Source organism: Myotis daubentonii, chromosome 1, assembly GCF_963259705.1.
Source record: "Myotis daubentonii chromosome 1, mMyoDau2.1, whole genome shotgun sequence".
Lineage (NCBI taxonomy): Eukaryota > Metazoa > Chordata > Mammalia > Chiroptera > Vespertilionidae > Myotis > Myotis daubentonii.
Window position 1 is genome coordinate 199,025,258 of NC_081840.1, and position 12,586 is coordinate 199,037,843.

Genomic DNA, 12,586 nt, shown 5'->3' on the forward strand with positions numbered 1-12,586 from the left:
CCTGTGCACGTCCTACGTCTCTCACGCGCAGCACCAGACCGCAGGCGGAGGAGGATGGCGCTGCTGGCGATGAGCTTGGGGCTGGTGCTGCTGGCCACGCACCTGGCAGGTAACGCTCGCCAGCCAGCGTGGTCGCACCCGGCTCGTGGAGGAGTAATGAGAGGGAGTCTCGCTGGGGACTGCCTGGATCCCGGCGTCCCTGGCGTCCCTCCAAGCACCCGTTACTGGCGGTTCCTGGGCCCGCTGCGGTCCTTGAGGAATGTGGGGGTGAGGGGGTGGCTGAGGACCAGGGACCCCCTTGCTCGGGCTTCATTCCCAGCTCCTTCTGGTGACACCCTGCTGTCTGCCGTTTCCCCTTTAAAGCAGATTTCTGGAGCCCAAGACAAGGAGCTGGGTTTTGGTGTACGCAGTGGCCCTGCTGAGCCCCAGCAGGAGATTATGGGAATTAGGGATGGTGATCGCCAAGTGCATCGGGGTGTCTGTGGCTTATGAGAAAGGGGCTTCAGTCCAGCCAGACTTGAAGCCTTTTTTACAACGGAGTTAAAATGGTACATCTAATGCTAAGTTTTACGCTCATTACCCTGAGCGGCAGAGGGGAAGAATATTGTGAATTATTAGGAGCCACTTCTCTGACTTTTATTCCATAGCTCCGTAGTCCTTTCTCAAGCAGACCTATTAGGGCGGTCAGTTATGGAACCCGCACCAAAAGTTCTTTGGTGCTTGCTAAGAGAGGTGCTAGAAAACAACGGAATATCCTTTGGAGGTGGGTGGGGGGGTCAGAGGGGGTGGTTCAAGGAAGTTAAGTACTGGAGGGAAAGGAAGGTGTGCCCTGGATAAATCACAAGCTGGATTTTAACTGGTTTGGCTCAGTGGATAGAGCGTGGGCCTGCGGACTGAAGGGTCCCAGGTTCGATTCCTTGGTTGCGGGCACATCCCCAGTAGGGGGTGTGCAGGAGGCAGCTGATCGATGTTTCTAACTCTCTATCCCTCTCCCTTCCGGAATTGCAAGAATTGACCTTAATCACATACTTCTAAATGTCTGTTTTCTTTCAGCCTCTCTGAACAATCAATTTGGTCATCCTTCAGGATATAGAACAGTAAGTAAGAAACCACTTATACTGTTTCTAATACAGTGAAGCCCACAACAGTTTGGGTTGGGGGCTAACTTTCAGTTCTGACCTAATACTTTTGAAACTATTGACTGCTTTAGAAATCAGGGGCTTTGTAATACAGATAAAAAATGTAAATTTTTTTGTTGAAAATAGCTCAGGCCTTGAAGGCCTCAGGCCTTTGTTCCCTTCACTACTTCCTCTAATGATTCAGAAAGTCCTTGACTTAATAGTTATGCCTTGCAGTCGACTTTTTGTACAGTACATTATCAAATTAAATTCAGTGGAAGCAAACAGAGATCAACCGAATGAGAATAAAGAAAAACTATTTATTCAGAACTTGCTGTAACAGGGGAGTCAACCATGCCACTTGTATTTGGCAGAGACTCAACTAAGGTGGAGGCGTGGGAAAGCTTTCTAGTGGGAGAAAGGAAGGCTTCAGGTGTGCCCTGATTCGAGGCTGTTGGCATGGGGAAGTTGGAGTGCATGGGTTGGACATGTGATTGGTTAGGAGTGCATATTTGGCTTTCTCTGATTGGTTCTAAAAGCAAATAGTGCATGGATTGGACATGTGGTTGGTTAGGAGTGCATATTTGATTTTCTCTGATTGGTCCTAAGTTGGAAGTGGGGACAAAAATTAGGGAGGTTGTCAGTTATTGATCAAGTCCTGTTCATTTGGGGCAAAAGTTACAGAGGTTATTCTTTAGCTTCTTGGACGGTCACTATAGGTAGCCATCTGACTTCTTCCAAGTCTGACTTAGAGCAGGCTGGCTTCCTGGTCTGGTTATTCTACATAATGAGTTGGTTTCCTGGGCAGGTTGCTGCAGGTTGTGGGTCATATTTCTATTTTAATATCTGGTATGGCATTGTCCATTTGTATATTCAGTCAATTCTCACAATGACCTTGTAAGATAGATAGATATTATTATTTTGCATATGGGATATTAACCTGGGCTAGGCAGCTTTGAGTATTCAATTCAGATTAGACCTCTTCTAGGAAGCCTTCCCACCCGATTTTCTTTCTCCAAAGTGTATATAAATGCACTTTCTTCATGTTTCCATTCAACCTAGACTGCAATGTCATCATTATGATAGTGTAGGGCAGGAAAAATAAATATCTCCTCTACCCTTCTAAGTTCTCAGCTGGGGTCCCTATGACAAAAGACAAATTAACAAGAGAAAAGCAAACACGTTTATTAACATGTACATTGCACATATACATAGGAGCATGTAGAGAGAGTAACTCAAAGAGATGGCTTAGAACTCTATCTTTAGCAAAGAGCAGTAAATTTGTAGCGCAAATGGCTTAAGCTTCCAAGGGTGCAAACAATGGGGTAGTAAATGTATGGGAGGAAACTAATGGGGGAAGGTTTTTTTGAAGATCCCTCTGATGACATGTCTGGGCTGATAAGAGTAGAGTCTATCCAGCCAAGGAGAATTTATATCCTGCCTTTAGGCAGAAACGGGGGGAGGGTAGAGGGAGCTTCTTCTGGATTGCTGCTTTTAAAACTGCCTTTTGGTCAAAATAATTTTTATGTCAAAGAGCCATATTTTGGAGGGAACATATTCTGGTTTCCTTCAACAGGAAATGCTAAAATACCACTTACCATGTGCCAAGCACTGTTCTAAGTGTTTTATATGTAGTAACTCAATCTTTTAAAACGCTATGAAGTAAGTGGGTATCATTGTTATCCCCTTGGCCACGATCACATGGAAATGGTGGAACTATGTTTGCAACCCAAGCAGTTGGACTGCAGATCCAGTGCTCTTCATTACCCCATCACAGCTTTGAATTGTAATTGCCTGGCTTCCCTCTGGTAAACTGTACTCTCTACTCCTGTGGTCAAAGGTAATGTCTTATTTGTTATTTAGTGCCCAATTGTCAGGACTTGGTGGGTGCCCATTAATACTTCTTGATGGGATGACTCAATTTTCTTGGGTTTGATTTTCTTTCAGAAAAATGAGGACAATCCCACCTCTATCTCAGGGCTGGGATTAGGGTAAGGTAGGTCAGGTGGCTAGAGTGCAAAATTAAGGAGGCACTCACTCTCAGGAGCAAATACCACAGGACCCTGCTCTCTTTGTACAGGATTATTAAAAGGATGAATCGTGCAAGAGACCTTCGTTTTTTCTTCCCCGTTTCCATTGCCACTGCTCCAGTTTATGGCCCTTATTATCTCTTACCCAGACTAGCATAACAGCCCTCAGGCGATTTTCTTCAATCTTTAGTATCTCTACTTTCCTGCTCCTGCTACACACTGCTGCTGCAATGACTCTTCAGAATCCTTCCTCTGAGTACAGCATGTCTCTGCAAAATCTAGTGACTTCCCAGTTCCCATAGAGAATGTTTTATTTCCTTACTGCAGCCTCCCTTTCTACCTGTACCTTTCTACTCTTTCCCATAGCTTATGCCCTTCTATTCTTATGCTAGTGCCACACTGTTTTAATAAAGGTAGCTTCATAGTAAGTTTTGAAATGGTGAAGTGTGAATCCTCCAACTTTTTCTTTACGCTTGTTTCAGCTCTTTTGGGCCTCTTGCATTTCTATATAAATTTTAAGATCAGTTTGCCAATTTCTCCTGGGGGAAAAAAAAAAAAAAAGGCATTTGAGATTTTAGGGATTGTATTAAACCTGGAGATCAATTTGGGGATTATTGCTGTCTTAAGACAGTTAAATCTTTTGATCCATGAATATCATGAATATGGGATGTTTTTTCATTTACTTAGGTCTTTAATTTCTTTCAATAACATTTTGTAGTTTTCAGTGTATAATTCTTAACTTTTATTATTATTCTTTTTTGGTTATTCTCACCTGAAGATATTCTTCCATTGATGTTTAGAGAGAGTGGAGGGAAGGAGACGAGACAGAGAGGGGGAAATGTCAATGTGAGAGAGACACATCGACTGGTTGTCTCCCCTATGTGCCCCAACCAGGGCCAGGGATCAAGCATGCAACTGAGGTATGTGCCCTTGACTGGAATTGAACCTTGGACCCTTTGGTCCACGGGTCGACATTCTATCCAGTGAGCCAAACCAGCTAGGGCAATTCTTAACTTCTCTTGTTAAAATTTATTCCTAAATATTTTATTATTTTTGATAGTATTATAAATGGAATTATTTTCTTAATTTCATTTTCAGATTGTTCATTGCAAGTGTATAGAAATACAATTGATTTTTATATATTGATCTTGTCTTCTCTAATCTTGTTGAATTTGTTTTTCAGTTCTAATAGGTTTTTTTAAAATGTGGATTCCTTAGAACTTCCTACATAAAAAGATTTTGCCATCTTTGATTAGAGAAAACTTTATTTCTTCCTTTCCAATCTGGTGGCTTTTATTTATTTTGCTTGCCTAATTATCTTGGCTAGAACCTTCCATACAATGTTGAATAGAACAGATGAAAGTGGAAATTCTTGCTGGTCCCTGACTTTAGGGCAAAAGCATTTAGTCTTTCATCATTCGTTAATGTCAGCTATGGGGGTTTTTAGGGGTCCTTTATCAGGTTGAAGAAATTCTCTTCTGTTTCTAGTTTGTTGGATGTTTTTGTTGTGAATGGGTGTTGAATGCTCCTTTAAATGAAACTGCTTTGCTCTCAGGTCAGACACTTCCTTCACCATTGTGTCTTTGCTCAATCTGTACTATTTCCTTGAGGTAGACAGTCTCTCAAACCTCTCTAAATTCTACCCATCCTGTAAGACCACCATGTGTATGTCTTGATTCCTTTACTGGATGCTAAACCTCTTACAGGCAGGACTCAGTTTGTCTTTGTATTTCTTATAACACCTATCTTAAAATCTTAGAGTATTCATTTATTGAATGAATAAATACCGGAATATATTTGTTAAAGTATATAAGGACCTTTCTGAGGAAAAGCTTCAGGGTGTAAAGCTCAGAGAATTACTTAAAAGCATATCACATCCTTTTATAAAAATGAAAAGGATTCTGAGGAATAAGTAAGTTTGCCAGGTGGCCTTCCTCCAGACAGAGAGACTTCTGAAGCTCTGAGGAACTGTCTGCCAGGGCCACTTCCTACAGTTGGCTTCTTGTGGGCTATAATTTAGAGCCTCCCTAGATGATAAACCTAGTCTGAGTCACGCCCCCGCCCCACCCCCGTTTGGCACAAATTTGGGTAAATGAATAAAAGTAAGGGTTTATTGGGAATACTTTATTAATGAAATTATTTGACCTCGTTGATAAGGGTGAAAAGTGATTGCTCATACATCCTTAGACCTCAGATCAGAGAAAATCCAGGAAGTGAGTTACCCAAATGTCATAAAGTTACATGGTAGGTATCCAAACATAGCTTTGAAGTCAGGAGACTCAGACAGACCTGAAACAGACTGGAACCCAACATTGCCTTCCAGCTGGGCAGGTTCCTCAAAGATCTGAAGGACATCAAAAGTCATATATTAGTCATTCTTTGAGATGAAAGCATTTGAAAACTCTTCTCAAATATAACAGAAACCTAAGAGTTTTAGGCATAGATTAATTTCAATTAGCTAGCTGTTTACCTGGTCATCTCTGAGAGAGTGGGACATAGCAAGATATGTTTTAATTATAAAGGGGAGGCAGGAAAGGTTAGTGCAAGGAGTTCCCTGAAACTGTGAGTGGAATTGTGTGTCTTTGTGCATTTTCCTTAGCTTTCATCAAATAGAGCGGACTGAATGTCAAGATGACTGGGAGCAGCGGTTCCTAAACCCAGTGCTAGCTGAATCAGAATTCAGGGACCTCTAGACACACAGATTCTACCCTTGGAGATTCAGATTGAGTAGGTCTGCGGTGAGGCCCCAAATATGTATTTTTAACAAGCTTCCAAGGTGACATGTACATACAGCCCTCTGTGGATCCACCTCAGGCTACTTGTCAACAGTTAAAAACTCATTCAAATACCCTCCTCCTAATTACCTCACAAACAAATGCCCCTCTCCTTTCTCTCTGAACAATTCCCACAGCATATCGACCACTCTCTGGTTGCCAGTAGACTACTCTAGTAATAAAGTAGACTTTATTTCCCACAGTGGAATTGTAGTACCAAGACTCAAATGTGTGTGTTCACGAGCCTGTTAGGCCAGTCGCCAGTTTTATTTTACTTAAAAATGTACAGAAAACATTAACATGAATGTAAAGAAACAAAGTTGTCATCCATATTAGAACTGTGTTGAATGCTTTTGAAAGACTTGCTAAAAGACAGATTGTTAAAAAAAAATTGCTGTTGAATTAGGTGTAGATAAAACAACAGTAAATTTTTTTTAAAAAAAATTGTATAGTTTGTTGTTTTTACAAGTGTCTTTAAATTCTCACTATATTTTAAAACAGTAGTTCTCAACTGGGAGTAGTTTTGCCTCCAGAAGACACTTAGACTGTCATTTGACTGGTGGAGAGAGAACAGGGATGCTACTAAACATCCTACAAGACCAAAGACAGCCTCCCACAGGAAAGAATTATCTGGTCTTAAATGTGAATAGGGGTTGAGAAGTCCTGTTTTAAAGAAACCAAAGCAGGAAATTCTAGGTGATTTATATATGAGTTTTACAGTGATAATCCACAGAATTCTACTTAGTTGAAACATTGGAAGGAAAGGTCTTATCTCTTGTATTAAGATTAGATCCAACTATACCTAACAAGGACTTAAAGTAACAGTGCCCAGTGCTGCCCTCCTGAAATGGGGCCTTTGTCCTCCTGGCCCAAAGTGAGTGCTCCGTGTGCCCAGCAGCAGGATGAAGGAACAGACAAAGAAGAATCCAAATTGTGGGGGGAAGCAGGAAACAGGTGACAACTTTTTAAAAATACTAAGGCTCCCAGAAGCTACTGCACAATAATTCCACAAATTATTGGCCTGACCTTAATCATATGATCATACTTAGCATTATAGATGGCCAAATACATTACTTATTCATTGTCTTACATGAAAAGATGGGCAGTTTTATGGAAATTACAGAGAAAAGAAACAAATGGGACTACACCAAAATAAAAAGCTTTTGCACAGCAAAAGAAACTATCAACAAAACAACAAGAGAGCCCACTGCATGGGAGAACATATTTGCCAATGTTATACCCGATAAGGGTTTAAACTCCAACATTTACAGGGAACTCATACAGCTTAACAGAAGGAAGATAAATAACCCAATCAAAAAATGGGCAAAGGACCTAAATAGACACTTTGCGAAAGTGGACATACAGAAGGCCAACAGACATATGAAAAAATGCTCAAAGTCACTAATCAGCCAAGAGATGCAAATCAAAACAACCTGTCAGAATGGCTATCATCAACAAATCAACAAACGACAAGTGCTGGCAAGGATGTATACAAAAAGGAACCCTCTTGCACTGTTAGTGGGAATGCAGACTGGTGCAGCCACTGTGGAAAATAGTATGGTGTTTCCTCAAAAAGTTAAACATGGAACTCCCATTTGACCCAGTAATCCCACTTCTAGGAATATATCCCAAGAAACCAGAAACACCAATCAGAAAGGATATATGCACCCCTATGTTCATAGCAGCACAATTTACAATAGCTAAGATTTTGAAACAGCCTAAGTGCCCATCAACAGATGAGTGGATTAAAAAATTCTGGTAGATCTACACAAGGGAATACTATGCTGCTGTAAAAAAGAAATAACAGTTACCATTTGCAACAGCATGGATGGACCTGGAGAGCATTATGCTAAGTGAAATAAGCCAGCTGGAGAAAGATAATTATCACATGATCTCATTTGTGGGATATAATGAACGACATAAACTGATGAACAAAAATAGATCCAAAGACACAGAAGCATCGAAAAGACTGTGAAACCTCAGAGGGAAGGCAGGGGAGGTTGGAAGTGGGGGTAAGAGATCATATATGCATGCATATAAGCATAACCAATGGACACAGACAGTAGGGGGGTGAGGGCATGTGCTTGGGGTTGGGAGTGGCCAGGGAGAGGTCAATCAGGGAAAAAGGAGACATTTGTAATACTGTAAACATTAAAAAAAAGACGGGCAGTTTTATTTCCACTTACGTTTTAGGATAAAATGTTTAGAGTATGTATTATTTTTTTAATCATTGTTTCCTTGTTTTAATTTACTTTTTCAATTAAATGATCAACTACCATTTTCCCCATCTCATTGGATAAGAGGGCATCTCCTGTGCCTGTGAGAGCAGTCCTAGATGGCATCATCTTAGTGAGCCTAGTGCGGCAAGAACACATCGTGCTCCTAGGTGAAGCGTGGCGTGCTGAGCAGAGAATGGCAAGGGCCAACAAGACCTCCTTTCCTTCAGAGTTTGGCCCATGGCCAGCCCTCTTAGGTCTTTATAAATCCAGATAATATCAATAGAAAGATGCATTTCATTTATTCAGAATGTTAAAACTGGTGGCTTCTTTTATTCTGCATGTGAGGTTTGTGCCCTTAACCCCCTTGCATTGTTCAAGGGTTCTCTCTCTCTCTCTCTCTCTCTCTCTCTCTCTCTCTCTATATATATATATATATATATATATATATATATATATATATATATACACAGAAACACAGCAGGCCATATATTTAACCTTTTGTTAAAGTGGGACTCTGCGCACCATAATCTTATCACAGTGACTAGTTCCAGTCCTGGCCTTGCTGGACACTAGTGGCTAAGAGCAAGACATAGTACCTTTCTGGCCTCAGTTTCATCAAATCAGAGGTATGAGTTCCATGACCCCATATCAGTTTCTTCAGACTGCTGTGATAACGTACTATGAACTGGGGTGGTTTAAACAACTGAAATTGATTGTCTCATAGTTCTGGAGGCTAGAAGTCCATAATCAAGGTGTTGGCAGGGTTGGTTGGAGTGGGAATCTATTCCACGCCTCTCTCCTAGTACCTGGTAGCCTTAGCCATTTCTTTGCTTGTAAATGGTATTCTCTCAGTCTTCATGTGATTTTCCCTTAGCAGCGGTTCTCAACCGCTTTGGCAGTCGAACGACCCTTTCACAGGGGTCGCCTAAGACCATCCTGCATATCAGATATTTACATTACGATTCATAACAGTAGCAACATTACAGTTATGAAGTAGCAACGAAAATAATTTTCTGGTTGGGTCACAACATGAGGAACTGTATTTAAAGGGCCAGAAGGTTGAGAACCACTGCCTTAGTGTGTGACTCTCTCCAAATTTTCCCTTTTTATAAGGGCATCGGTCATATTGAATTGGGACACACTGTAATAGCCTTGTTTTAAAATGATTATTGTATAAAGGCCCTATTTCCAAAAAAGATCACATTCTGAGATCCTGGAGGTTAGGATTTTAGCATATCTTGTTGGGGAGGCCACAATTCAATCCATAACAACCCTTAAGGTCTCATTCTGAACCTGTTGTTTTCTTTCTTTCTTTTTTTTTTTTGAATAGTTTATTGATTTTTTTTTTTTTTTAGTTTATTGATTTTTTAGAGAGATAGGAAGGGAGAAGAGAGAAGCATTGATGTGAGAGCATAACATCAATCAGGCTGCCTCCTGTACGCCCCGCATTGGGGATCGAGACCTCAACCCGGGCATGTGCTATAATCAGGAATCAAATCAGCCACCTCTCAGGGGATGATGCCCAACTAACTGAGCCACACAGGCCAGGGCATGCTGCTTTCTTCAGTGCTGGTGGTTAAATGCCAGTATCTTAAAAAGTCCAGACTAAAAGATTAGATTCCTGAGTGTGTCTCAGCATTATGCCAAGGGATTAAGGTGCCTGTAATAGAATATTCACACGGAAATAGTAGTGAAGTACTAATTATGAGGCTAGAGGATAATAAAGTAGGCATGGTGGCATGCCTTGGACTTCCAGTTAAAAATCAGCCAACCTAACCTTTTCTTATTTACATTGGTATTGAACCAATGTTTTAACATTGCATCTGATTTTTGCATTAGAAAAATCATTTTTTTTTTTGGTGTGTGTGTATAATAGATTTTTCTAGGGTGTTTCTAGGAAATCAAGGTGTTTCAAGTGGCTCTCTAATTTCTGTTCTCCTTTCTCTTTTCTAGCCAAACTGTAATCAATATAGATTACCAGGATGTCCCAGAGACTTTAACCCTGTCTGTGGAAGCGACATGTCCACTTATGCCAACGAGTGTACTCTGTGCATGAAAATCAGGTAACATATTTTTACAGTGTAGAATGACCACAGTTTCTTTTGTCCTTGAATTTTGATTACTTACGAAGTAGTGGCTCCTTTCTTGGATATAAGAATCGCCTGCAACATAAGTAGTTCTATTTTCAAAACTGACATTTAAAAATATACCAGAATCCTTCAGTGCATTGTTTAGATTGAAGTTGGAGAATGACATGTGCAACTGTAGACCGGATAATCGAGTTATGTTACTATCCATGGATGGGGGATTTTCCAAAATTAAGAGTATATTTAATAGTTGAACTCTGTGGAATAGTGAATGTTCTTTTGAATTCAGAGGGCTTGTGCTGGTGACCTGTGTAACCTGCAGCATTAGTTGGGCAATAGATGATAATAACTTTACCTAGAGAATGCTAAATCCTAAATGTATTATGCCTGGCTGAGGGGCTGTGACTCTCCTCAGGTATGCTGCTTTGCATTTCAGGGGTCCATTCTCTGACCTCAGTCTTCAGTGAGCTTCCTAGGCAGTGATGGCGAACCTATGACACGCGTGTCAGAGGTGACACGCGAACTCATTTTTTTGGTTGATCTTTTTTTGTTAAATGGCATTTAAATATATAAAATAAATATCAAAAATATAAGTCTTTGTTTTACTATGTTTGCAAATATCAAAAGGCTCGCCATCACTGTTCCCAGGTCTTCTCAGAGTGATTCTTTGGGGTTAGTGCCTTGTACCCTACAGGTAGAGAAGAAAATGACAGAGTTGGGGCTTTCACCTTCATTGTTTTTTTCATTTAGCTTTAAAAATGATTACATAAATATTGCCCAAGAAGGACTGTAATATACAAAGTCATAGGACTTTTTTTAGAGATATGTTTTTACTGGAGGCCAGGTGCATGAAAATCATGCACTGGAGCGGGGAAGTCTCAGCCCGGCCTGTGCCCTCTCACAGTCCGGCAGACCTCAGGGGATGTCCGACTGATGGCTTAGGCCCACTCCCCACTTAAGCCATCAGTCGGACATCCTTAATGCTGCCGCGGAGGCGGGAGAGGCTCTTGCCACCACTGCTGCGCTCGCCAGCAGTGAGCCTGGCTCAGGGCGTCTGGCTGAGCAGCGTTCCCCCGTGGGAGCACACTGACCACCAGGGGGCAGCTCCTGTGTTGAGCATCTGCCCCCGGTGGTCAGTGCACATCATAGCGACTGGTCATTCTGCTGTTCGGTCGATTTGCATATTAGCCTTTTATTATATAGGATTGATTTTTAGAGAGAGAGTAAGGGAGGGGATAGAGAGATAGAAACATTGATGAGAGAGAAACATCATCGATCAGCTGCCTACTGCACACCCCCTATTAAGAATCGAGCCCACAACCCAGTATCATGACCGGGAATCGAACCAGTGACCTCTTGGTTCCTGAGTCGATGTCCAACTGCTGAGCCATACTGAACAGGCTCACATGGGTCTTTTTAATACAAGTACTAGGACAGTGTCAGTATGCTAGGTAATAAATGTGTTTTTATGGTTGTTCAATTTGTAGGGAAGATGGTCATGATATAAAAATAATCCGAAGTGGACCGTGCTGATGGAGCATTTTACAGAAGAGAAATTGGAGAAACCACCTTCAACTACACACTAGATGAACTGCATTTTCTCTTTTTCTCTTTTCCTATGTTTCTTTGCATGAGATTTGTTAACTCACGTTTTCCGAGAGGAGATGTGGAAGACAACCATGTGCAGTAACTGATGATTAAAGCAAAAAACAAAACAAAACAAAATCGTTGTTTCTTGGCTTTTGCCCCTTGAGTCAAGCTTATTGCTCAGGTGGCTTGTGCATTGCTTTATTTAGTTGGAATAAAGTCAGCATTGTTCAATTATTGCTGTTCTCTGTTGACTATCCATTCTCAGCAGCAGCCTCTGGGTGGCTCATTTCCTCTCAAGAAAAGGTGAATTTCACGATGGGAGAAGTGGAGTCATTGTTGAGAGGCAAGATTAATTTTAGTTCACCATCTCCCTGCATCTTGGGTAGGAGGGATATGTAACTAGCACCGTGTTCTGCACATGGCAAATAACTGAAATACATGGAGCTGACTGTAACCTGAGCTGGTAAAGTCAAAGAATTATGCAAGTAAAAATATGTATGCCCTGGTGGGTTTGGCTCAGTGGATAGAGCATTGACCCAGGACTGAAGGGTCCTGGGTTGAAATCCAGTCAAGGGCATGTCCCTGGGTTGCAGGCTCAATCCCTGGTCCCAGTTGGGGTGCTTGCGGGAGACAACCAATTGATGTGTCTCTCTCACATCGATGTTTCTCTCTCTGTCGCTCTCCCTCCTTCCCACTCTCTCTAAAAAATCAATGGGAAAATATCCTTAGGTGAGGATAAAAAATAAAATTTAAAAATATTTACTAGAT

At 41.3% G+C, this 12,586-nt stretch overlaps 1 protein-coding gene across 1 annotated transcript; it reads left to right on the forward strand.

The window, feature by feature from the left end:
* Window positions 1–12,034, forward strand: SPINK2 (serine peptidase inhibitor Kazal type 2). Its single transcript, XM_059682456.1, has 4 exons — window positions 1–109; window positions 1,054–1,097; window positions 10,095–10,204; window positions 11,716–12,034. Exons 1-4 carry the CDS (start codon window positions 55–57, stop codon window positions 11,759–11,761), a joined length of 255 nt encoding a protein of 84 aa, XP_059538439.1. The 5' UTR covers window positions 1–54; the 3' UTR covers window positions 11,762–12,034.
* Window positions 12,035–12,586: the final 552 nt, after the last annotated feature.